Raw genomic sequence first — 27,962 nt, 5'->3', positions numbered from 1 at the left:
TAATGGGTGTTCCCAGGACAGAAACATCAACCAGCTTTTATCTGTGCTTCATCCAGAAAGGGATAGACTAGTCCAGATCTCTGGTTCTCAATCTGTGGGTCATGACTCCTTTATGGATCACCTCAGAACACTGGGAAAATCGATATTTACATTGCAGTTCATAAGAGTTGCAAAATTACAGCTATGAAGTATCAATGAAAATAAATTTCTTGACTGGGGGTTATCACAATATGAGGAACTATATTGAAGGGTCACAGAATTAAGAACGTTGAGAACCCTGGGTCTAGATAAATAAAATAGATGTTTATTTATATGGCCACATGTGTGCAGATACGTGCAGCGTCCAGAAGAGGGCGTCAGATCCCATGAAGTTTGAGTTACTGGCAGCGGCATGTTGTCAGATGTGAGGGCTAGGAACTAAACCAGGTCCATTGTAAGAGCAGCAAGTGCCCCTAACCACTGAGCCACCTCTCTAGGCCCCTGTTTACCTTTATTTTCAAGAAACTGTGACGGTCTGAAGCAACTAAAGGTACAAATGGTTTGCCTGCGTCACAGGCCTCATTGCTGAGGACGTCAAGAGTTGTCCGAGGCAGCTGCATGATGGGAGCGTCCTGGAGCAGCTGTAGGTTAGAGCTGCCAAATGCTGATTGAGCCCTCGAAGCCAGCTCTCTCCATTTGGAGAGGCGCATTAAGCACTTCACTCCGGCTCTCCCGCAGGGCAGCATACAGGCTTCTCGCAAGCATGATTACTGTCTACTGGCAGTTCAGTGATTGCTACTGTAGTGGGGCAGCCGCCTGCTGGCTTCTCGGGTGGGCTGCCCCCAGTGTGTTCTATTGTCATTCTCAGGTGAAGGAGGATAAATAACAGCCTGAGAGATTCACAGTCAGGAGGTATGGCTCCTTGAAACGTATTTATTTCTTGGAAATACCTAATTACTGTTCAGTTTCTCCATTCTCCCATGCCAAATTGTAGACACCAGCACCAATGCCTGCACTTGGCCACCATAGAAGGGCAAGCACCAGGCTCGGTTTGTGCATCTTCTGGTCCACACATCCTTATTGGGAGTCAAGAAGATCACGCATACCTTCACTCCTCAATGAATCCTAAAAACTCATTATAAGACAACAACAACAACAACAACAAGAAATGTGTTGTGTGTTTTCAATGACTGTTGGCAACTATCCCAGCCTGGATCTTAAAACGAAAAGCAAATTTAATAAAATTAAAAGGAAATATTTCACTAAAGACAGAATAACTAAAAGGCGCACTGTAGTGTCAGTAAAACTAGGCTGGCTGCTGTAGGAGGAGAGGAGGGCAGGCGTTGGCCTGTGTGTTGGCTTTCATTTCTGCTCCTGTCTAACCATTGACACTGATGGAGTAGCCCTTCACCCAGCCGGCCACCACCAACTGGCCAGACTGCTTTCATCTGCCTGCCCATATGAAAGCTGAGCCACGCACACACATCTGCTTTCTCTTGAGCCAACAGGACTCCTTCACCTGTTTCTTCTTCCTCCTCCTAGGAGCATCCCATAAGTGAGATGCACCAGGTTCAGGACCTGATTGGACTATAGTGAGTTCAAGGCTGCTCTGGGCAAGACTCTGCCTCCAGACGGTTTCCTTTCAGTCGGGGATACAGTTCAGTTGCACAGTGCCTACCTCGCACTCCTGATATAACAGGTTCGATCCACACTACGGAAAACATCAACAACAAGAGGTATGGCTACTGTTCCGGTACAGCACACAGAGCCAAAGCCTTGCCAAACTCCCTTCAATATCCACTGGCAATTTTGTAGAGTCAAGAAAAGCATGTCAATGTTTATTAAACACCACCTTTAGGCTGGGTGGTGTTGGCGTACACCTTTAATACTAGCATTAGGAAGGCAGAGGCAGGCAGATCTCTGAGTTCAAGGCCAGGCTGGTTTGCAGAGTGAGTTCTAGGATAGTCAGAGCTACAAAGAGAAATCCAGTATAGACCAAAACAGAAAGAAATAAGAAAGAAAGAAAGAAAGAAAGAAAGAAAGAAAGAAAGAAAGAAAGAAAGAAAGAAAGAAGCATTAAACACCAAAGCTCTTCTTGAGCAGTTGGTCACAGATGCTCTGCTAAATGGTTTTGTTTCTGTAGCTTTTTTTTTTTTTTTTTCTATCTGACCTCACACAACTTTCACTGGCTGGTGTCTTAAGCCCCATTTCTCAGGTGAAGAAGCTAAGGTTTGGGGGTAAAGAACATAGTCCAAAGTCCCAGAGTTGACAAACTGGAAAATACAAACAAAAGCTAAAGACTAAAACAAGACAAGATAAAAATTCTAATTATCTAAGACATAACCTTTAACCCAAAAGCAAGGTAGAGGCCTGCATTCATTCAGACTCAAATCTTATTTTCCCAAGGCTTCATTTGTGGTGGTGGTGGTGTTTTCTTAACGGCTTATTCTATGTGTATGTGTATGTGCCTGGGTGCACTCTATGCACTATATGTACCATGTGCATGCAGGTACCCAAGGAAACCTGAAGATGGCATCAGATCCCTAGAACTAGACGTACAGGTGATTGCAAGCTGCCATATGATACTGGGAACCAAACCCAGGTCCTCAGCAAGAGCAGAAAATGCTCTACCCACGAAGACATCTCTCTAGGCCACACTTCAACATGTTAACTCCAGAGTGTGTCTCTCTCTCTCTCTCTCTCTCTCTCTCTCTCTCTCTCTCTCTCTCTCTCTCTCTCTCTCTCTCTCCTTCCAAGACAGGGTTTCTCTGTGTTGGTTTGGCAGTCCCAGACTCACTTTGTAGACCAGGCTGCCCTTGAACTCACAAAGATCCACCTGCCTCTGTCTTCATGAGTGCTGGGATTAAACAAGGCACTGGCCCAGTTCAGTATTGACCTGCCACCCTGTCTACTCCTGGTGTTTGGTAAATGACAGCCTGATGGCCTGTCAATATAAGTCAACAGCAATGGGGATTCCAAAGATGTTTTATTCCTCAATTTGATCTATCACTGGTCTTATTTCTCCCTTTGCTCATAACTCACTAAGGAAAAAATTATGTTATATAAAGGGTCTCCCAAACCCTAGCACAGCCTTACAAAGTTGCAGACCTTGCTGAGATTTCACCAGTGAGAGTAAAAAGCTCTGTGTCACTGAGTCTAATTCATGATGAGCACGAGCACTGTCTCACATCAGTGTCTCAATCAGTCCAGAACTCATTACATGCTGATATGGCACTACTCGACACAATGCCTAGATGGGATAAGGTCATATGCCATGTGTCCTGGAACTGGAAATACACTTGCCATAAATTAGAATCTACACCACAAGTGAGTATGTTTCTCCAGGTGTGTGTGATTTCTTGTTTTGCTTTAACACTGTAATTTTTAAGAAGCAGGGGCATATCATGAAATCCCATGCTCTGTGAAAGATTCTATTATCAGAGTCGCCGTTATTGAACCTTTTACCCAGATGTAATTTCTTACATGTTACAACAAGTTTGGCACGCATTGTGAATTTCAGCCAAGGTTGATAAAGTTCAATAACTCGGCTAACCAACCATGTGTGCGGCTCATTACAGGAGTAATAAATAGATTCATCACAATGGACATGAAGAAGCCCAGGGAAAGTCGGGTGCCATGCCAGCACGCCTCATAAAAGCACCTTTTGGACCTTAATGTAGTTTTATATGTGGCTATCACACCTACCCATCACTGAACACACCATATACATATATATGTATGCATATATAATAATCAGCCAGCCGCATTTGCATGCTGAATGCATTCTGGTCACAAAGGCGATCATCTATTCTAGAGATCTAAAGCTATAGCAATCAACTTTTGCTACAGGCTCGCTCCTCAAGAAGCCGAAAGACAATCTGACAGACCAGGCTACAGAAAGCACTCTTATTTATCTTTCGTTGGGTCAACTGCAGTGAAATGTTTCGGGGTGTTTCTTAAATAAAATCTTTATTGATAAATACTTCACATAGCATACAATTTTCAGTGAGGCATATAAAGATGTCACCACTTTCACTATTAGAACAATTTGTGACAATTTCATATATAAAGGGGGGGGCACTGATGAAATAAAAGTCATGGGTTGGAAGAAAGAAATCTAAGTTCACAGAACAAAGAGGTCCTATATTCAAATGTTCCACAAAGCTGGTGTCTGATGTCTGAACACCGCTAACAAAATGTATTCAGATAATAAACTCACGTGAGTAGAGAAATGAAAACCTAAATTCTATCTCCTCTTGTCCTCTCTTGTATGCTCCTAAAAGGAACCTCTAGTAGAGTCATCCTAGAGAACACAAGTGCACACAACCCAGGAAGGAACTGTGGCATCCATGGCCAAGTGGAGACAAAAGGGTCCCATTCTCAGCAAGACACAAAAAGAATGTGGGGCTCTTATTCCATGATGGGCTGGGCTCTGGTCGCTCTCTCAGTAAATCACTATTCATGAGCTGCTGCACTGCTAGCTTTCCCACATTCCAAGGGAGGAAGCCCGAGGGAGCACGCATGCCCTCCCAGCAAGTCCTGGTCTTAGTCCACAGGGGAAAGACCGCATTTAGATTGTCTGGCACGCAGGTGACACCGTCTCTCCTGTCCTCTTCCAGTCTCCTGTGTCAGCAACATCGTAAGTCACCAAAACTCACGCTCTTGCTTTGGTTTCCTGCTCCAGTCTGACTCCCTCCTTGCACGCTTCTCCACGGAGGGATTACCCTGTGACGACACCATTAATAGCCTCCGACTTGCCTGGTTCTTTTCACATCTGACACAGAGGAGAACAGGACCAAGGCTTCTAACACAAAAGCTATCAGGTTAATTCAGCAAGTAAACTACTCTGCAAGTCAGTCTAGGCAGCACCTAAATTATCACGACCTGAGTCTAATAATGTGAAAATTTTTAACTCTGCAGAGAACCGGAGAGTGATTTATGTTCTCAAGCAGTCAGCAACTGCCAAAATCTTCCAAGAGCTTAAAGACCATAATGACAGACACAGAGGTGCCAAAATAAAAGTAATAGATATAAGCAAACAGGATGAAGAGACCAGCTGGGGCTGAACTCTGAGCATCGTGAGATAGGGAAAGACACCAATTCTCTTCATAACAAAGGAATGAGCAAATCTAAAGAGGAGTCCGATGCTTCCCAGAAGCTAACTGCATAAATAAAGCCACAGGTGTGACTAAGCACTGGATGCCGGCACAGAACTCCTCCAAAGTCTGTACTGTTTGCAGTAACACCCAGCATTAAGGAGAGAGTTGCATTCCTTAGACTTCTGACAGCATCCAGGTAGCAGCTGCCACTGCTAGCACGTGGACGCTGACAGCCCATGCTCAAATTCAAGCAAATGCTGCACATGCTAATGCACTGGCCACAGGTTTACTCCCCCACCGACCTTAGAAAGCTCCTGAGTCTGCATGCTCACAGACGTGGAGGGGTGAAGGAAAGGGGGAGGGGACACTAGGCAGCAAATCCCCAGGGAAACGGTTGAGAAGCATTTAAGAAAACATATGGTGCTCTAAGATCTGAACAAGAGCCACACAGTCTGCAAAGGACATGGAAGAATTTACAGCCTATTGACTGTAAACTTGGAAAGACTTGTTTCTAATGCGCCAACTGTGGACTGTCTATGCACAGGGGTGGGGAGGGGTCTAGGGAGGGGTGTGGGGAGGGAGGAAGAGGGGAGGGGGGTCCTCCAGCAGTGGGATCCATCTGCATGTAAATCCATCGCGGGGAGCGTCTTGGAAATCATGTCACTCCCAAGTATTTCTCACTGGACGGCTTAAGCAGAACCCAGAGCTTTAAAGGAGTATCCATTGCAAAGCTAAACACTTTTCAATTCCTCACTCCACACAACACCTCTCCATGACAACTAAAATATGAAACCCAGGTCACTCCCTGAAGATTGAGCGGGCCATATCGTGACTTAGTTTACTTTTCCATTTTACATAATAGGTCGTAAAAAAGTTCGCTTGGAATGCTGGGATCCAAATATTATCCAGAACCACGACCGCTTTCCCCACGGCCCTGACTGAAGGCACAACTGTGAGATGCGGCCACATGCCTTCTCCCTCCTGCTTCAAGTCCTGTGCTCTGCAGTAACTGCAGCATCGGGAGAACTGCAAGCAGGGAGGGACAAGGAGCCACAGCAATTATGAAACCTCCCTCACGCCTGTCAGACCCACAGCCAGCATTAGCCGAGCTCAGCTAGAGCATCAGGCCTGAGGAGCCCAGAGCCACGGTGAAGCCCTACCCCAGAGCGAAGCCTGGGAGCTCACTAAAGGAAACCCAGAAAGCGAAAAGGACATCTGGGCCACAAAATCAAGCAAGCCTGCTGCCCAAGCCAGCTACTCCTGCTCAGCACACACTAAGCGGAGAGTCACTGCTTGGGTCAGAAGCAGGGACTTCGAGCTGTAGGTGACCTTTAAAAAAAAACTGTAATGTGCCTGCATGCTTATTAACACGAGGCGAGCAACGGAACCGTGATGAATAGAAATTACAGAATAAGCAATTACACTGGATCACAGATCACACATTGTCCAAGCTTATGGTGACTTTGCACTCACCCCAGACCTATCCTAGGTTTTTCACTCCTTGGTAGCCATTCAGAAGACATATATATGGGACAAAGCTTAAGAAAACTTAGACGCCAACTCTACTATATACAGAGTGCCAGCTGCCGGCAAATGCTCACTTCTATGCAAAGAATCTACTTGGTGATTTCCTTGTGGTTGTTTCAAGTATGAAGAAGGAAGAGGCCTCTGTGTCTGTGTCTTTAAATGCAAAGAGAAAAATGAAGGAAGTGAGAAGTGACCCAGAAGCATACATATATATCACACTCAGGGAAATGACACACAAACACTGTCAAGCAATCAGCCTAATGTTCTGAGGAAGCAAGAAGACCCAGCTGCTAACACCCTGAGTTGTTCACTCTCCCTGAGAGGAGACGCCAAAGCTGGCTCTCTACTGCAGACTAAGCAACTAGTACCTAGCTAGTACCCAGTAGTTGATACATGGGTTTTGAATACCTAAAAGACTGAGTAAAAAGGGACTCAGAGGTGGTGGGTCAACCTATCCACTCACCAGACAACTAGGTCACAGGAGCACAGGCGTCAGCAGGAAAGCAGCCTGCAGGGGGCGACACTGCTCAGTAAGCTCCAAAGCCTGTGCAGCAGAGGCTTTAGGGAGTGAGGGCTGCAGTAGCAAATGCTATAGACTGGAGGCCTTCAAGTGCAAACAGCTTCCTGAGGCATCTCACTGAGCAGAAAAGTCCAAGGTTAGGGTGCCCACGAGGGGCAAGCCTTTAGAGACATAGCCCAAGTGCACGTCTAACATGAGGTCAGTTTCCTGACCTATCGGGATATGAACAAGGCACGTCGTCAGCTCTCCAGCCACTGTGCCTTCCCTGCCATGGTGACCTGTACCCTCTGGAACCCTGAGCCTATAATAATCACTTCTGTCAGGACTTGTCACCGTGACAAGAAATGTGGCGGATGCTGTTTCTGGGACAATGCATTAGTTTCTGATCTAGCTCCGTAGACAATGTTGACATCCTGGTCTTTGGGAACGTCACCTGGGATTCTGACCATGGAGTTAAATGAAGGATCTTAAGATGGAGGAAAGGTGACACACAGAGGTTCACAGAGTAGGGCACTGAACGGCTAGAGCACAAGGGAAGAATGGGTGACCGCAATGGCATGCTGGAAGGCTGGAAGGCAGAGGATGGGACTATGAACCAAGGGACATAAGCAGCTGTAGGAACCTTGGGAAAGGGAAAGATTTAGGTCCCTCTACCCCAGAGGCCAGAGGGACCAGCCCTACTAACACCCCGCCTTTAGTACAGTGAGATGGATATAACTTCTGACCTCTAGAGCAGCAGCAGAGAAACTTGGTTTGTTTTAAGCCAGTAGGTGCATGATGATCTTTCACAGCAGTGACAGGAAATGAATACTAAATAAATAGGCGAGGACCATATGACAGACACTGTGAACATGTGTACAGTCCAGTTAGTCAGTTTCAGAGTGCCTGGTGGCGACGCACAAGCACAACTGGCTCCAACCCTGATCAAGTGAAAAATACAAAGGACAAACACAGGGGACAGTGGCTAAGCAGCAGTTACACTGGGTAAAAAAGGAGCCTCATGCACTCAGACCATCAGCTCTGCAGGCAGAAAAGATGGCGTCTCTTGCCAAAAAATCTGACTTGGCTCCTGGCTGAGGCGTCTCTTGGAATGGATCTGTTACAGCACTCTCCACTGTGTTAGCTACTCAATCTGGAAACTGTACATGAGCTCAGAATGGAAACTTGTTCTCTAATAGATAAAGCTGTAATGGCATAGGATGGGTTTGGTTTTGTTAATACATTGATGATCTCTCAGCTGAGGCAAGCTTCTTAAACCCAGCTGCCGAACTGTGAGAGTCCAGCTGCCTTACAGCACAGCCACACGGAGGAGCGCAACGCAGTTAGAAGGCAAGACATTGGGCAATGAAAAACATCTGGGAAGTTCATCCTTGCAGACAGGCGTGGCTAACAGTGAGGTCCCTTCTTTTGTGTGCCGTTTTCTTTCTTGTCCCATTTTTCTGTGTGTGAGTGATACACATGAATGCATCCTTGCATGAAAGTGGGCACATGTGTGAATGTGTGTGCATGTACATGGGGAGGACCACGGTTGCTGTCAAGAAGCATTCTCCACCTTACTCGCTGAGGCAAGGCCTCTCAGTCAAACCCAGAGCACACTCACATGCCTAGTCTCACCCTCCTAGGCTGAAACATCAACTATGAGGATTTGAACTATTGTCCTCGTGGTTGTAAAGCAAGAATTTAACCACTGAGCCATGTCCCCAGCTCCTTGGGGCTCCTCCTTTTGAGAGAGATTATTTTCATCCTTTGGCTGCTATGACCACTAGGAAATGCTTCCAGAGTGAGATGAGACTTGCATTTGCTTTTACGTCTATCGGAAAAAAGCACCGAGTTCACCTAAGATTTCTGCATCTCTCTCTGAACTGGCTCCATGATGTCGACACACCAGGGGATTAGAAACTAGAGGCCACCAGCAAGAAACCATGTGGCCTAAGAATTGACATTATTTCCACCTATGAAACCTCAACATGACTCCCTCATGGAGTTTCTGGATCTATGAGGAATCTCTCCTTCTTCGTACATCAAGTTTATGACCCTCTGGCTATCCTTGTACCCTGTCAACTCTATGCAGAGCAACACCTGGTAAAGGCTTTCTAGACATGACCACCAAACCAGCTGCCCAGCACACAGTCCGCTCCTCCACATCTGGCTCCTTTCTGAACACTGAAGCCGATGCCCGAAGCAACCTCTCAGCACACCCTGATGGAAAGATATCAAGAGCTCATAGGATTCCATCCACTAAGGAACTGGTTTCTTTTCTTCCTCTTCTGACCTAGAGGGCTCTTTCCTACAGCTGGGAGGTTATTTTCCTCCACAATTGTGAGCGCCCTTATCCTAAAGCACTCTTGAGTGTCACACTTCCACCCACTATTTGACCCGTGCAAAACAATGACAGGGCCAGGAATGGGGGCATATGTCTGTGATTCTGCACTCAAAGGCAGCCTAGTCTACATGGCCCCCTGTCTTAAAGGAAAAACTTGGGGTCACTGACATGCCTCAGAAGATAAGAGTACTTGCCACATTATACCTGAGACCTGAGCTGGACCCCAGGAATGAACTGACTCTAACAAGTTACACGCGCGCGCGCACACACACACACACACACACACACACACAGGTACAGATGTTTTTTAGAGACAGAGAAGTTATATTCTCTCTATTTTACAAATGAAGAGCCTGACATTTACAATTCTAAAGTGGCCTGCCTCAGGTCAGTTAACAAGCTAGCTGTTGCCCCACCCCACCCCCACGCCCCACCCCCATCTCATTTTCTTCCCAAGAACCTCCAGTTAAGGTACTAAACCTCAAGTACTGATAAAATTACACTCCTACATTGACTCACTCTTGTGCTCCAGGAGAGGGAACAGCAAATCTGGACATTTAGACAACATAGCAGGCAGCCCTACAAAGCATCGGTTATGTGTGAGCAAGTGTCCTAGTCGTACACTCAGAAACAATTGTGATCTGGCTCAAACAAGGTCTGATGGCTCAAGTCCCTCCAGGTCCCCACCCAACTGTGATGTCTTTTTTGTTCCAAGCTACAGAAACATTAACCATCTTCTAATCAAAAGAGGGAAAAAAATCTTTTCAAACTAAAGTTCAGTCAATGCCTACCACAGTTGTTCAAAGAGATGCCTGGGCTCAACACTTAGCTACTGCAGCAGCCTTGGGAAGACCTCAAATGCACAAAGCTTGGAAACATCAAATTAGTGTAAACACTCACTTTGGAGCCCAGCATCCACTGCAGAAATGGCTGCAGGCTTAGTATCTGCGAGGGGCCCAGATCTCCATCCTGAACAACTGTACATAAAGATGCAGCTGCTCGTGAGCTGGAGGAAGTCACCTGGCCCGCGTCACTCAGGTAGGAAGCAGTGAGCAGTTTGAAAACTAGGTCATGCCTGCCTCCAGTGTCAGAACTCCTTGCCTGCCCCTCTCCAGTCTGAAACCCGCCACCAATCAAGCCTGCCTTGCCTGTCAGCAGAGCTATTTTCAGCATTGGTACAATTTCACTACACGAGAGCCAGGCTCATCGCATGAGCAAATGCAGGGGAAAGCCCCAACATGGTGTTGCTAGCTTTCGCAGTTCTGGAGGGAAACTGAAAAGCCCCAAATCATCAGTTCCTGGCTCCAGTCTCCGGCCTGTCCAGCCCCACTGTGAACTAGGCAGTGGCGGGCTCAGTTTCCTTCTTCCAGTCCGGGGCCCAGGACATACGGTAGCTGGTGTGCTAGGCAGGGCATGTTGCCTGGACGCCCAGAGGACTGCAGGAAAGCAGGCTGGGAAGTCGAGCCGGCTTCTCTATGAATTGCCTCCTGATCACAGGATTGAATATATACTTAGAGTAACAGACACTTTGAGATAAATTAACTTCTAAGAGAAAGGGACATTTTGAAAATTAAATTATACTGCATAGAACGAGCAATCAATCAGCAATCAATATATATCTGATAGCCATGCATACAAAATGAAAAGGCAATTCATAAAAAAAAATAAGTACAAATGGCCAGGCATGAAGAACTGCTCTGTCTTAAGTATAATCAGAGGCATAAGGATTTAATTGACTTTTTTTTTAATGCCCCTTCCCAAGGTTGGCAGGGACAGAGGGCAACAACTGGCATTCAGATTGGTGCAACAATTTAGGGGTACAGTGTCACAAATCAATATATTAAAGTTTGTGAGCAAATCTGTCGATTCAGCAATTCTCCTCCCACAAAATAAGGCTGTAGAATGTCACAGATGGGTACAAACATTTAATTGCAAAACGTCTGCCTCCATTCCGTGGCTATTAAAAAGCTGGAAACCACCCAAATTGGCCACACTGGGGAAATAGTTGGAACCATATAATGGAATAGTATGCAACCATTTAAGAGGTAGAATATTTAATGGCAAGGAAAGAGACAATCCACAGCTCAGTAGAAAAATCACAAAAGAGGGAAGCTGAGGATCACTGACGCTGAATACTAACAATATGCCTCCAGCTGGAAGGACTGTATGGGTGTTTGGGGTTTTTCTTTTTCTTTCTATTTTCTAAATTTCCCATAGGGAACAACTAATAATTGCATTACTTGTACAACATTTAATAATAAAAATAATTTTAAATTACTTAAATGAGAAGACCGAGAAAGCTAATTCCACATAAGGCCTGGTTTGATGAAACGTTAACCTTCTATCTCTCGGAACTTGATACCCACACCTGTCACAATCTATCCCACTGTGAAGAATTCTAAGCAATCACTCATGCCCTCACCCATGATCCACCTGGAGTTTAGAAACTGCACCTGCCATAGCCCACCCTACGGCTTCCCCCTCACCAGGTCAGTCTCATTCTAGACCTGGTTTCAGAGTGAATGAGCTTGGCAGGATTTGTGCGGCTGCTTCTCAGTCGAGGAAGGGGACAGGTACAGTGCCCAGAGCCCCAGGCCGGAGCTCACAAGTACTCTGTACCTGTCTCAGGACTATGCAATCTTAGGCTAGTCACCTCTCTGTTCTCTTACTCTGGCACCATTCTGACACAGACGCAAGCACTGAGATGAGAATTTTAAAAGACAGTGGAGAGTCCCTCTGTGTAAAATGTGATCTGCACAATATTATAATAACGCGTAAACACTAATCTGGAATCCTATAGTTTAAGGGTAAGGATGAGAGTCGTGGTTTCAAGTTTCTTCCCGAGCACACAGAAACTCTAACTAATTCCGTCTCTATGAGATCTGTTCGAACTAAAAAACCTTGCTCCACTCACTGTGCTAATCAACCTCCACACATTGAAGGCGATGCCCATCTCAGGCTCAGTCTCCCCTCCCTCCCACCTCCCCCCACCACCCCCACAACCTCTTGTACACACACACTATGTAGATCTCATTTGACACTGGAGGGAAACTTTAATTTAACTCCAACGACAGCAGTCTGAATACAGTGTATAAAAGTATCCAAAAAGAAAGAGAAGTTAAACAGCGTGATAGCCACACACCAAGAGATCTGAACCCACCAGTGCAGCCCACACCACCCAGCTCAGCGCTTGCTCTGTACCCAGAGCTCGGTTTGGTAAATCACTATGAAGGCTTCACCTACAAAATCAAGGGAAATGATGTGGGCAGGGGGACTTCCAACCACAGCGATGTACTTCTTGATAACCTAGGGGTGCCTTACATTAAGATACCCTAGAAAAAGGCTCCCATGCCCCAAATGCAATTTTGGAGAAGGCTGAAAATTCATGCTGGGGCAATATGCATGGCTGAACAGGCAAGAACAGGACAAGACTGCTTCACACCAGTGACAGCCAGAAGTCCCACCTGTCAGCGTCACCTTTATTATCAAATTTGCAGTAACTCCCAACAGCCATCTAGATTTAACAATTTATTTCTTAAATAGTGAACACATCTGTGCATGAGCGAACTGAACATCTCCACTCGAGTGAAACCACTGCTCTGATACAGGTACACACCCCCACGGCATTTTTAGATGGAGAGAGAGAAGTCACGGAGGAGGAACACAATACACACAACAGTATATAACAAAGTATATTCATCCTGTGCCCACTCAAAATCTGAAAGTAAACCGTTTATAAAGTCAAGTCTAAATTCTTTTCTTCTGGGTCACATTTCTGTTAACAGCTGAAAGTAGCAATGAATGAGCAACCCACATTTTAATGGGAGTATCAATACCCCCCCATCCTCCACCCCCATCCAAGACTCTATGCAGAGCACTGGCTGCTTGTTTCAGTCTGGCTTATATGAGCTCTTATTTAAGAAACAGACACTAAGTCCAAAAGGACACATTTTCTTCTGGTACCAGAACGCATCGTTCATAAACAATCTAATTAAAATACATTATATCACCCTAGATAAGGCTGCTGGGCAAAAAAAATAAATAAATAAGGTCACTGAGGCATTCTAAATGAACCTTAAACACAGGCATTAATATTTAAATATTACAATCCCCACTTAGAAAAAGAAACCAGATAATTGATAGGCCAGCACACTCAAAACCGATAATGCCAAGAAACACTGTCCTTGTGTAATTTGGCGGAACAAGCTGCTCCCTGAATACAATGGACCTTTTTGCTAAATGGGCCTCTTCATCTTTGGCATTTTATACAAACAAAACAAAAACACAAAGCCAAGAAAGAGAAAGAGAAATGTGACACTGGTCCCAGTCTTCAGCCAGGGCTCTATCACTGAGACGGACATGTCTTAAAAGATATGTTAGGGAAGGAAAAGGCGCTATTTAACAAAAACCAAGGCCAGGCCAGCCAGCCAACCAACCAAAGACAGGGCCTTAAGGAGTTCAACAATCTCAAAGGGCAACAGTGCCCTCTAGTGGTGAATACAACAAACTATATAGACATGACTACTTTTAGGTTAATTACAGAAAACAGCAATACTTGTGTTACAATGCTTACTGTGCCACTCCATTATATAAAGGCAGGGAAGAATAGAATCACTTTAATTGGATTTTATGTAGAAGGATATCCAAGTCTGCATGTGACACACCACTACAATACCTTAATAAGGTAGAAATCAGATTTGTAAACATTTTCCTTAAATTATGGGTTTTAGCCACTTTGTCATTGAAGTACAGCTATAACACGAAATTCATGTGCTAAGCTGACACTATAAGAAAGTAAAAACCCAAACCTAATTGCAAATATAAAATTAACTGATGCCTCAGAGGACAAATTCCTTCGGAAGCTGACCAGAGGGGTACCTATGGACACATATACAGCATTGTAAACTCAGTGCCTGTGGCTAATACACACATGCATACCTAGTCTGCTTTTACACAGGGCTAGCAAACCACACCAGAGTGACCATGGCAGCATTCGTAACTGGCCTCTTGGTTGGGTGTTAAGCTTCCCAAGAAGTATGGTATCCAAAAACATTCACATGTGAAGTGGTTGTTTGACTCATAAAATATTAATTTTTAATTTGTGGGTAATGCCAGTCAAGGACCTTTCCCAATTTTATCAAAAATCTTTCCAGCCAGGTGTGGAGAAGACTGAGACAGGAGAACTGCTCTGAACTGTAGGCCAGTCTAAGCTATGAAACGAGACTCTTGTCTCAAAGAAAAACAACTTCCAATAGTTCCTCAGAAGGAAATAATTTCAAATCGCTTTAGCTTAAGAGAGCAGTTAGTTGTCGCAGATATATTTAATTAATTCCCTAAGGGTCACTTTGATGATGTAGGGGCTTCCCCCGCTTAATGAGCACCAAGTTCCCAAAAGGAAGATGATACCCAAGGCCCCGCCAGCTCGGATCACATCAACTGAAAAGGCAGGCAATGGGGAGCTCCAGGACCCTATGCACAAGGACGGGGGCTCCCCTCAAAACAGCGAATGAAGAGCAAGTTCGGGCGGCCCCCCTGAACTGCACTCAGTCCAATCTCTTAGAAAAGGTGGATGCTGCTGCTGCTGTGTGATCTCAACGGAAAACAGCTGAGACTGGGCAGGACTGACTCCAGGCGGGATCCACCGCAGTGAAGATGTACAGGATAAAAGGGTGGCAGTAACTTCTTGTCAGAGCATCAGCATGTGATTTAGGGACCGCTACACAAAATACAGTACTATAAGAACACCTCGGAGCTCTCGGCAAGAAAATCTGAAGCTTTCACTCTGCTTTAAAGAGAACAAACTGAGAGGTAACTGACAACTTGAGTGTGTACCTCTTTTATCTCCAAGAGATGAATTTGGTGTGTGTATATATGTGAATATATGTGCATGTACATGTGAATGTGTGTGTGTGGATTTCTACAATAAGACCTGAGGTGATGGCTATAATAACATAAATACCTACAGCAAGTTACAGCATCAGTCCTAAAAATACAGGACACATACATACATAGACACATACACATATAATACACACTAAATACATATACATACATGTTACACACACTATATACACAGACTACGCACACTCATGCACACACACACACACACAGACATAGCTGGCTTACTATTCTTCCAAGGAGAAAAGCTAGTTTGAGGTTTTTGTTTTTGTTTTTTTTTGTTTTTTGTTTTTGTTTTTTGGGTTTTTGTTTGTTTGTTTGTTTGTTTGTTTTTGGTCCTCTGGCTCAAAACACAAAACCAGCCAGGCTATTTCAGAGAGAAGCCAAGTATGATGTAGCTCAACATTAAAAAGGTCCAGAAGGTAAAAGAAACTTCATTCTGACTAAACCCAGAAAGGAACTTAAAATTCAAATCTGAACCCCTGGCTTCAGATTAGAAGAAGAGAGTTCTATCGTTAGTACCCTGAATACCAGATAAGAAATGTCTAATGTGCTCACAGCTGCCTACAGGTTTCTACTGGCGTTTGACAAAAGTCTGACTCCCTCCATAAACAGAATGGCAATATATCAGTCAATATAAAGCACCAGTCATACGGAACTCAAATGCTCCTCTGACAAAAAGATGGGCGACTGCTGTCCCATTCAAGGAGCATGTGACTGCCCTCACTACACAGTGCTGACCAGCAAGTCAGCCTGAAGGTTCCACACAGCTCTGTGCACACAGCCAAATACGCTCAGAGACAGGTTTAGCTTAGAAAAATCGATGGGCCCCAGGAAGGTGGCAGACGCCCTAGTCTAAAACACTCCTTTTCCAGGACTTAGATGCAGTCATCCGTGTTGAAGCCGATTCCTTCTTTTTTACAGAATCAGAGCCAGCCAGTGTGTAACTCCAAAGAGCCACAGCCTCCTGCCCCTCCTGCCCAGCTGTGCTGCGCAGGGCAGAGAGCTCCTCCCTCGTCTACTGGTTAGCAGGCTCCGGCTCTTGATCGGCTAGCAGCAGCTCTGGATGAAGGGATGGCTCCCCCTGGAGCCTGAGATGCTGATCTCCACTGAGGTCCACAAGCTACAGCTTTCAATCTAAAAGTCTTCAGGTTCTGAAAGCTGGTTAAACAAAGGTCAAGAGGAGAAGAGCGTTAGTTCCTGAGGAGACAACATTCTAACTGTGCAGCTCACTAAGAAGATGGGTGTGGTGCGGGGGACAAGCTTCAAGTTACTCATGATGTGCTGGGCGCATTTTTCCTCTGGCCTGGGCATTCCATTATCCCAACAACAGCTAACTTCCTGATACAGAATGCTGAGGCAACCCTGCTTTGCCTTCAACTAGACCACCCAATATGGGAAGAATAAATGCTGTGAGTGCAGGCCCCACAGTAAAGACAATGGGCTTTGGGGGCCACATGATCCCTTCTGTAATTATTCAGCTTGTGGTGATGCCCTAAATGTGCATGGCTGTGTTCCAATAGAAACCACCTAAAAAATCAGGTAGGTCAGATTACATCCTGAGGGCTGTAACTGAGGGCCGTAGCTGATCTAAGTCCAATATAGACAGCTGAATCCAGTCAACAGAGGTAATCTGACTAACAACAGTAAAGCCAATGACTGGTGGGACACATCTGTAATGCTGACACGTGAGGCATGAAGATCAGGAGTTGGAGGCCAGCCTGGGCTATATAGCAAATATATATATTCAAAAGTTAGCTCAGCATTGCTTACAGCCAGTGTGAGCACGTCGCTGAGAGAAAAGTCTGCTTAGAGCTCATGCCCAAGTGGGCAGGGCCCTGGGAGAACCCAGTAGTCATTCAGGGAACACATTCCTCCCTCAACCTCTCCTGCAGACAGCCCCAGGAGGGGAGTGTGGACAAGGCACCACCACACCACGACTCACACTCAGACAAGGTGTCTGTCCATTCTCAGGGTGCCATGCTCAGAATCTACCCACTCAGCTTAACAGACTAAGGACTCAACTGCTAATGCAGACAACAGTCAGCCTGCTGTGGCACAAAGGAAGGACTGCTGCTGGACCCTGGCAAAGCTTTCACAGAGTGTGACACCAGTGGTCCTGAGCAGATGCCCACTGCACTCTGCATTCAATAGGCAAGCGAAGTAGTCATGGTAACTTATATGGGCACGCTACCCCACTGAGGAGAAGGAAGGCTGTTATCTAGAAGCCACGGACTACCTGGGCAAGGACACTTTCCAAGACTGCCTCGAAGGACAAAAGCCAACTCTGCTATGACGAAAAGACATGTGCCTATCCATCTGCAGCTTCAAGTCTCACACTTGCCTGCTGAAGAGGGAAAGTGCTTTGTATGAACTTGACTGCCTGGAATTTGCAACATATTATTCCAAAAACTAAGAATCAAAATCTTCAGCACTAGCACAGACTCTCGATTGGTGGTATGGAGAGGGAGGAATGACAGACCATGTTAAAGGCAGTCCCTAAGGGAAAGTAGGGGCTGGCCTTCCTAAAGCCTTCTGCAATCTATCTGTCTTAATCCTTAGGACGAGTAACATCAGTGGGACCACACATACCTCCAGTAGTGTCCACAAAGTAAACGATGGGCACAGGAAGGAAGTGGAGGCAGTGGAAAGGCAGCACTTCCCTCTAAGCTATCGGGGTTTTGGAAGCCTTTTGGATCCACACATTTCTTCCCCACCCTTCAGAATCTCCTTATCTCAGGAAGCACCCCAACATGATTTTTGCCCCATCTGAGCCACCTCTGAGTCTGAGACAACAGTGCCAAACACCTGGTGCTGCAAAGGCCTGCTAGATAACGTCAGACAGAGCAGGCTGACAGGAGCCAGTTGCTTACCTTACTGATTAAAGAAAGCCTATCCTGAGGGCTAGAGGGCTGGCTCCCTGGCTAAGAAGAGTACCGGCTGCTCATGCAGAGAACCCAGGTTAAGTCCCAGAACTAACAAGGCAACTCACAATCATCCCTATAGAGCTCTAGATTCAAGATATCCAAATGTGGTGTGCAGACATACACATGCAGACAAAATATTGATACACATTAAAAAGTACATTTAAAATAAAGAAAGAAATAAGAAAAACTGTCCAACTAACAGACCAAGGGAATAAGGTCTTTTCATTAATTTCCTAGTGAGCTGAGTGATAAACAGACACAGGGAGACTTTGTTAGGTCCTCAGATCTGTCTTTAAAAACTTCCTCCACAGTGTCCTGGCTCCACACACAGACCACAGAAATTCTGCTTGGGTCCTAAGGTCATTATTACTAGCACTGCAGCTACACTGGCAGCATGACAATCACCCAAGGCAGACTGAAAAGGCTGGACTGTATTCTGGGCTCAGGCTAAGGTCTGCGGAGTGATTTTAAGGAAGCTACTTTCCACTGTTTCAAGCACATTTCCCATGTCCCTTTAGTTTAGTAGGAGTATGGTCAGGAGACCTATGCTGCGATGCCAGTCTCAAGCTCTGGGAGCCTGCCACACCGCAGAGTGGCTGATACGCTTTGGTACCTCACTTCCCCGCCTATGCTTGCTGACAAAGGACACTGGGGACTCAAAAATCAGGAAAGACAAAGGAAAATAAAGAAAAGCTCGCCAGGCATGGTGGCATACACCTTTAATCCTAGCACTCAGGAGGCAGAGGCAGGCGGATCGCCGTGAGTTCAAGGGCAGCCTGGTCTACAAAACCGTCCAGGATAGCCAAGGCTACACAGAGAAACCTTGCCTCAAAAAACCAAAAAAGAAAAGAAAAACTCATGAGAGAGGCAATGAGGGGCACTGAGATATACAGACAGACAAATAGACAGAAACTTGAAGGACGACAAGCCAGAGGACAGCCAGATGTAATTCTAGGCTTTAATCTGCAGCAACTCAAATGCTAATGTCAGATGGCATTAGGGCCCACCTCATCTCTGCCACCGCCCCAGCCCGGGAAGCCCACTGACCTCACCATGGTCACTGTGGTTAAACAGCGGCAATTGGGCGGGTTATTGCAGAGGTGAAGACAAGGACGGATTCTCCAGTTTTATGAAGAAATAAGATATGGTTACCAGAAGAAAATGATAGGCTCCGTGACCAGTGGAAACCTGCAGTACCCTTGGATCCAAAGTCACACTCTGCTGCTGTCCAGTATCCCGTTACCAATCAATTTTGGTTTGGATAACCCAGGTAATTGGAATACATCCATGCACCACACAGACCGGGTCAAAACCCTTAGCCAGAGCCTGTTGTCTCCAGCCCCTGAGAACCAAAATAGCCACAGCCTTTTGCTGACTTTTCAGCTTTGAACAACTTCAAGGTCAGGCCCCACAAAGCCTCGCTCGCACTGTAACACTGGGATTGAGAGGGAGTATGGTTTTAATAAGACAGCTGAAAAGGCTGTAAGAGCATCTTTAAATTGGAGAGTCACTACCAAAGTTTCATTACAGTTACATTTAAGTGGGATTCGCTGTAGCATTCACAAAATAAATAAGTAAAATAAAATGACAGTAAGCTACAGGCCTACCTATTCCTGAATTCGCTCCAGTAACCAGGACCACCTTGCCTGTGAAGTCTCGGCCCTGCAGGATCTCCATGGCAGTGGTGCTACCATCATATCTCTGTCTGGTGGTTGGCTTCGCTGGAGTGTCATCCACAGTAAATGCCAGTCTTGGATCCAAGTAGGTAGTTCTTTTATTTATGTGGCTGCAAAGAACAGGGAGGGCATTGAACTCTGTACACAAGGACCAGAATCCCCAAATACAAGATAATGTGACACTTCAGGAAAACCCATTGTTCATGCACCAGAAGGCTCACAGTCGAACATGGAGAGACCTAATACCCATCTAATCTCCCTTCTGGCCTCCAGAAGGATGGCTCTCCTGCCTGGGAACACAGCCATGGAAGATACTAGGACACACTTGGCCCTTGGGTGTCACAGCAGCTCCCTGAAAAGGCTCTGAGTTTCTACTGAATTCATGTTATGACAGATGTGGCCATAAGATCTGTCAGCCATTCTCCTCCTTAGAAGCCCATGTGATTTCACTGGCCTGTGCAAGGGCCTACAAATGCTGGTACACAAGGAGAAAAGGAGAAAGGGAATAGTCTCAATAATTATAAAGCAAGCCACATGGCAGTTTCAACGATTTGCATTTTAAGACCATGGCCATATCTTCTATAATAAGCACTCTACTTTGGATTTGGAATTGATCTAGAACTTACATAAACAACACTAAATTAGATTGGCACATATAGACTATTAAATTATTCCTTTTCATACCATTTTTACATTTTAAATGTATTCTTGGGCAGCCAAGATGGCTCAGCAGATAAAGGTGCCTACTACCAAGCCTGATGACCTAAGTTCAATCCCTGAAACCTACATGACAAAAGGAAACAATCAACTCCTGCCCAAGCATGAGGGCTGGAGTTTGGAACCCAGCACCCATCCAACAAGCCAGGAATCCCATATTTGCACATCTGTAACCGCAGCTCAGCTCCAAAAGTTGCAGCTACAACAGGATTGCTGAGGCTTACTGCCTTCCATCTTAGCCAAGAAAAAGCAAGGCCCAGGTTCAGGGAGAGACTCTGCCTCAAAGGAATTTGTAGAATGATAGTAGAGAGACCTGATGCCCTCATACAGTCACATAGACACATCAATCCTTTGTTAAAAAAAAAAAAAATTAGGAAGCCTCAAAGACAAACAGCTTAAAGAGGAAGAAGAAAAGTAGTGGTTCAATCAAGTACAGGGAAACCATAAGAAAATTTTCATGAAACTCCCCAAACGGCATGCTATCAGAGTGTGCTTAGGGAACACACTCTGATCCATGTGGCACACTTGAATGTGAAGGGCAGGTCTGAGCTACTACACCACAATCCATGTGGCAGAATCACATTCAAAGGGCTGGGCTGGCCTGACCCCATAAACTTTAGTATACTGAGAAGGATAGAAAACTGCAGATTGGAAGAAAAAAAAAATCACAAAGCTTGTAAAGGTGATTATACCTACTGATAAAACAAGTATATATAACTTCATATTTTCATACAGTCAATGTAGGAAATTATAACTCAACATTCCTCTTAAAAGCCAAACTGGCCAGCCAGGCATGGTGACACATGCCTTTAATCCCAGCACTCAGGGAAGCAGAGGCAAGCAGATCGCTGTGATTTGGAGGCCAGCTTTGTCTACAAAGCGAGTCCAGGAGAGCTAAGCCTATACAGAGAAACTCCACCCCACACACCAGAAAAAGTCAAATTGACCATGTTTCTACATAGACACTTACTCAACAAAAAACACTTGTCCATTCTCATCAGTCTCTTGCTCCCATCCATATGGCAAATCTGAAACACAAGGAAGATTGACAGCTGTATATGTAGTGGAATGAAGCCAAGCCACACCCCAAGGTCAGGAAAGAGTGTTATCCCGCCCATTCCCTGTCCCCTAAACCCTCTGGACCAGCTTGCTCTGCTCACATTAATTCAGGGGTGGCAGCTACAGAAGGCCCAGCATCCCATCTGGAATCCACATTTCTGCCTCCTGATTTAACCAAAATCCTGTTACACTCTTGATCACTCTTAACTGATTGCTCAGCTCCTGCTTTTACTTCAAGCCTCAGCAGATGCTCCTACGAGAATCAATTCCCAAAGCTCACAGCCATGTCTGCAAGTATACAGAACAGGACCAGCCGACTCAGGATGCTTTGTGCCACACTATAAAGCCATCCCATCATTTTCACGTACAAACTCACCTGAGGTCTAAACTCACTGATGCAAATAAGCTTCAACCTTGCTCAGAAATATCTTTGTAGGTTTCCATAAAATACTGACATTTGCCTCTACAGCCTACACCAAGAACAATTACCCACATGGTGCAAGTATAGAGAAACACAAGTCAAAGGCTCCAGTTGTTTCAAGATTCTTTATTTAAACCCAGAAGCCTTCCTCCTGTCCATCTCAAGATCTCATCTCTTCCTTCTGCCAAATCCCGTTAGGTTCTCAGACTGAGATTCTTGTTCTTTGATGGCCACCCACCAGACAGCCTTGTCAGAAAGACAGGGTCCACTGCTACCTCGCTGCCTGTGACATCTTCCCTGGCTAATTAATGCCTCAGGCACAGGACTGTGGGCATCCGATGATATACAGACCTCCTGCAACGCGTTTTCTCTTGCCAGTTTTCGGATGTTCCCACTGGGTCTTCTCCTCCGTGTGACTGCAACAGACCCACAATTGAGTTAAGTTAACACCGCTGAAAAGGCATCTGTGCTAAACTGTGTCTCTCCCCGCAGAGCTAGAGTCTGAAGACCAGACGCAGAAGGAGAACACTCAGAGCAGAAAGCTTCCTGACTACAACAGCTCAGAGGCCCAGGTTGCAGAGAATCAAACCTGAAAGAATCCTGCAGGCCAGGTGGGGAGAGCGCCATGTCAACTTTACAAACTCTATGAGTCTAGAGTTCTAGAAAGACATTTTGTATTTCTTTTTCCTTGGTTCAGGGATATACTGGCAAACTTCATATCTGGTTTATAATGCTTACGTTACTATTTTTTTTTTAAAGATTTATTTATTTATTATTATGTATACAGTGCTCTGCCTGCATGTACATCTGCACGCCAGAAGAGGGCATCGTATCACATAGATGGTTGTGAGCTACCATGTGGTTGCTGGGAATTGAACTCAGGACCTCCAGAAGAGCAGTCAGTGCACTTATCCCCTGAGCCATCTCTCCAGCCCCGTTAATGCTTTTTAAAAGTCTGTTTTCCTTGTTCTTTTGCTTTGTTGAGTTTTAGATTTTTGGTTTTGGTTTGGTTGGTTTTTTGTTTTTGTTTTGGTTTTGCTTTTGTTTTTTGAGACAAAGTTTCATGCAGACCAGCTGAACTCACTGTGTGGCCATGGGTGACATTAACCCCTTGATTCTACTGTCTCTACTTGCTAAGAACTAAAATTACAAAGGTGACTTTAAAAACGTACACTCTGGGCTGGCAAAATGGCTCAAGAGGTAAAGGTGCTTGTCATGCAATCCGACGCCCCAAGTTCGCTGCCTGGATCCGCAGCAGAAGACAACCAGGTCCTGCATGCTGTCCTCTCATCTCCACCAACATGCCATGCATGCACCACACTTAAACGCACATGCACACTTGCACACACACACACACACACACACACACACACACACACGCGCGCGCGCGTATACACACACACTGCATATTTTTAAATGTGTATTCTGCCCCCAGGTGTAACTCTGGTGCACCACTAATCGCTGGGTCCTGAGCACACCCAAATGTGTGTTAAGAATGCAGGAAGACAGCAGCATAGGTCGTTACCTACGACGAGATGACCATGGATCTGTGAACACTAGATGTGACAAGACGGCCCTATTCACCTCTGGTACACTTACTCTATCTCTCAGCTGTCACTTTCTGTCATCTGCACAATGGGGCTGTTATGAAGACACTGTTCAAATGGTCTCTCAGAGCAACCATTATAATAAAACAGTGAGCTGCCACACATTCTACTGGCAAAGTGTCATGTGGTGTCTGTCCAAGCTCACTGAAAGCGGGCTCTGGCATCAGGCAGGCTTCCCCTTACCCCAGGCTCCAGCATGCTTATTTCCCGTGCCCTCGAAAAACCCCCAGGAGACTAATGGGCTCCCTAATCTGTGACAGGAAGAAAGGAAAACAGTGAACAGCTAAGGGTATTAAAAAAAAAAAAAAAAAAAAACCACTGTGTCCTTGAATACAGCTAGAAGATTCCCAGGTCTTCCTTCTACTACTGTTTATTCTACAATGTAAAGATGCCTGTGGCTGAGGGGAAGCTTGTCCACAGAGAGCAGGTACCGAGCAATAGGAACGCCATCCAGCATGTCCTCTCCACAGGGCTCCCAGATGTGAGCGGATGTTGTTCACGCCTGACTTAAAGCTGTGACTTGACTTCTCTTTCAGTTGGGTTCCTTCCTGTTAGTTTCTGATGGGCACTGAGTACTCTGTTTGATAATATTTTGCTATTCGTGGCTTCTATCTGCTACTTGCTATTTATTCTTTTACTTTTGCTCAATTCACATTTAATTAAAAAAAAATCACTCACTTAAAACCAAAAGTTCAGCTACAATAGATCATTCTCCGCATAGAACATGGACCAAAAGCTAGAACCGCCTGTCAGCAGTGACAAGGCAGCCGACCGTCGGAATCAGCCAGGCACTGAAGGAGGCATTCCCAGGTTAAGCTTGATTGCCTTAAGTCCACTCTCAGCAAGGGAGTAACAGTATTCCTCTATCACCACAGTAGATGCCAAGGAACAAGAAACAGAGAAAAGTACAGGTGGCTGATACTGCACAGACTAGTGAGGTCCCTAGGGCGGAGACTACACACAGAGGTGCAGGTAGGAGTGGCAAATGTGGGATCAATGGCATGCCTATAGACCTGCACTTTCTGCTCACAGAATCCACTTACTCCTCTACAGCCACTCATTCCTTCTAAAGACATAAGCTCAACGTCATTCCCTGGCTCCAGAGTCTGACAATACCATCTGAGTCCTCAGGGAAGCACAGAAGGGCCTCTGCAAACTGACTCTTTCCTCACCAGTCTCGGGCTTTAGCACCCTGCACCACAGAAGGAAGCCTGCATCTCTCCCTCCACGGTCCCCTCCACCTGTCTGACTTCCAGCCACCTGGACCCACCTTCCACCAGCACTCTGAGACAAAGGCCAAGTGACACCTCTCCTAGGCAGCCTCCCTTGCCCCCCACACACACCTCATTCTGGACAGACTGCACAGGAACTATCTATTACAAGTAATCTGCCCTGTCTTACAGAGCTCCTTAAAGATGACAGCTGCATCTCTGCTGGACATCACCAGTGCCCACCAAGTGGCCGGGTACTTAAGGGCTTTTGAGTAAATAAACTCCGCAGAGCTTTCCCGGTTTTTTTGTTTTGTTTTGTTTTGTTTTGTTTTGTTTTTTGTTTGTTTGTTTCTTTCTTTCTTTCTACTTGGCCACCAGGGGCAGCAGTGAGTCCTTAGGTAGCTGCAAATCTCAAGGGGAGGTTACAACCTATCTGTGGGAAGACTCCAGGACACAAAAACCAACTCCTAATAAGCCCTGAAAGTTATCGTTTAATTTGTTTTTTTCTGGAACCAGGTGGTGTGGTGCAAATATGTAATTCCGTATCTGGTGGAGGCATCAGGAACTTAATGTCATCTCTGGCTACATAAAGAATTCTAGGCAAGCCTAGGCTACAGGAAACGTTGCTGGACAAACAAAACTGTGCCATTAACCCCAGAGGCTGGAAGATCTCTGTGAGTTTGAGGCTAGTCTGGTCTACATTTATTATTATTATTATTATTATTATTATTATTATTATTATTATTATTATTAAATTAATATTATAAACTAAATATATAGATTACAGGTGTTATCACAATAATTTGTTTTCTAAAAGCCAAGTGATAATACACTCTCATGGAAACCTTTAAAAAGATTGATTCTCCTAGCTATTAAAAACATAAAGCCGGGTATGCTCATGCACACTTGTGACCCCAGCCTGGGAGAAAAGCCGGAGCTCAACCTCAGCCACAAATCAAGTTAAGGCCAGCCTGGACGACATGAGACCCTGTTTTTAAAAAGTATTGTACAGAATCACAAGAAAGTACAAGACGAAGTATTTGAAAAGAAGCGAGGTAAAGCACATAATATGCACATGAAAAAGGACACCATGAAACTCAGGGACTAGGAGGCAAGCAGGGGCCTTGGTAGGCAGACAGGCAGGAGGAGGGGCCATGGCTAGGTAACATAGGTGCTGCAGTTCCTCACCCTCCTGACGTGAGACAAAAGCCTGGCATCTCTTGCCAGCAGGCCTCTGCTGATGGACTGTCTCAACAAGGACACACACATCAGGGCATGTTACCCAACAGCTGTGGGCCAATCAGCCATCTTATCTTTCTTCAGACTGACCAACTCTTAACTTGGGGGAGGAAAACTCTTCAAAGCCAAATAATATATATATATATATATATAAACTGAAATATTTCTGGAGAAAAGGCTGGCTTTTTTGGCTTCCAGAGTTCCCACTCTGCTTTGCAGAATCTTTTTCTCAGTATGTGTCTGCTCTGTGACTGTGTTTCCTCTCCCAGTAAACACTGTTCAGCTGATTCTGCCTGCTGGTCTTTGGGGGTACTAGAGAGTTCTCTGCTGCTACCTGTTGCATTGGGGACCACCCCCCCCCCCCCGCCTTTTAATTTTTTAACTGGCAGAGAAAACAAACCTGATCATGACCCCAAGGCTGTATCCAAACCCATCACTTTGTACATTAGGTATATTTACCATTCGTTAAAAATGAACAGGTTGTCCCCAATATAGTCAGCTGTTGTAGGTTCTCTATGGAAGCCCATATCGGAGACTGGGGGTGGGATTACTCATGCCTACATATACACTGGGACCCTATAAAGGCAGGTGGATCTGTCAAAGTTCGAGGCCAGCCTGACCCACTAAGCTAGTTCTGGGCCCGTCAAGTCTACGTATCGAGACCCTGTCTCAGAAAAGGAGAGGTGGGGTAGGAAGGAAGGGGAGACCTCACAGGTAAATCACATCAGGCCTATTCAATTTTGCCACAGATACAGTCCAACTAACGGGAAATTCCGGCTGGGCAAGGGAATCTACAAGCCACTAGCGTCTCCACTGGGTGCCTTATGCACAGACCTGGATTCATTCTTGTGTCAACTCATTTTACAGATGAGGGAAATAGATAATCAGCCAGGACTTTCAGTGTCCCAAGGTCACGGTTAGTAATGGAGAAAGGCTCTGTTGGGGTTTCTAGAACTTCCCTGGGAAACCATTGTAAGCCATCCAGGACATCTGTTTAAAAACACACACTGCTTGGCCTCCAACCCAGGTCCACCTTGGCGGGAGCTGGGTATTAAATTTTTCTCTATTTCCTTTTTAGAGAAATAAAAAGGCACGGTGCAGTGCCACCTAGTGAGCAGCAGAGGGCGTGCTGCAGGCAGCCAGGTGACCCGGTCTCGACCCTGACCCCACCATTGGGGTGGGGGTGACCCTAGGACAGGTGGCTGGCGATCTGGATGCGCCTGCCCGCCGGGCTGGGCAGCGCAGGGTCCAGGCCTCACAGGACTCGGGTCCCGGGATCGCCACTCCAGGCCGCTTACTTGGCGTAGTACACCCAGCCGTCCTTGGTGGTTCTTTCCTCCCAGCCCGGGGGCAGCTCATCCTCGCTGTCCGTGTCGTCCAAGCCTGCGTAGCGCAGCGCTGCCATGGTGGAGGCAGAAGTAGCCGCCCTGTCTCCTCAGCAACTCACTCAGCCTTCAATCGCGCCGCGCGCGTCAGGGACCTAGACCGCTCGCGCCTGCGCGCTGCTCGCCCAGCCGGTCCGCAGCTGTAATCCAGTTTCCTGAATTCGCGGCGACTGGCGGGAAAGAGGGGGCGGGGGGTGGGGAGGAGAAGAGCTAGCAGAAAGAGCGGTTGTGGAAGCTGAGGAGAAACCAAACGGCCTTGAGGCTGGAAGGAAAGACAGGAACGGCCAAAAAACTAGAATGAGCTTCTTCCCGCTCCTGGAAGGGGCGTGCCCACCCAGTCACGGTGCTGGACTCCGCCCGTTGCTGGGCGACGC

The 27,962-nt window shown here is 46.0% G+C and overlaps 1 protein-coding gene across 1 annotated transcript in view; it reads right to left on the bottom strand.

Annotated features, from left to right (window-relative positions):
* The window catches only part of Wwox (WW domain containing oxidoreductase), a 919,511-nt gene extending 891,765 nt beyond the window's left edge, over positions 1-27,746 (bottom strand). Inside the window, exons 1-4 of the mRNA XM_051168609.1 lie at positions 27,502-27,746; positions 22,498-22,562; positions 21,637-21,694; positions 19,881-20,059 (exon numbers count right to left, since the gene is read on the bottom strand). Of these exons, the coding sequence (XP_051024566.1) occupies positions 19,881-20,059; positions 21,637-21,694; positions 22,498-22,562; positions 27,502-27,608 (409 nt within the window). The 5' untranslated portion in view covers positions 27,609-27,746. The remainder of the gene's footprint in view (positions 1-19,880; positions 20,060-21,636; positions 21,695-22,497; positions 22,563-27,501) is intronic.
* Positions 27,747-27,962: the final 216 nt, after the last annotated feature.

This window comes from Acomys russatus, chromosome 26, assembly GCF_903995435.1.
Source record: "Acomys russatus chromosome 26, mAcoRus1.1, whole genome shotgun sequence".
Lineage (NCBI taxonomy): Eukaryota > Metazoa > Chordata > Mammalia > Rodentia > Muridae > Acomys > Acomys russatus.
Note: the sequence above shows the minus strand (reverse complement) of the source record. Positions and strands in the feature narration are given on the sequence as shown.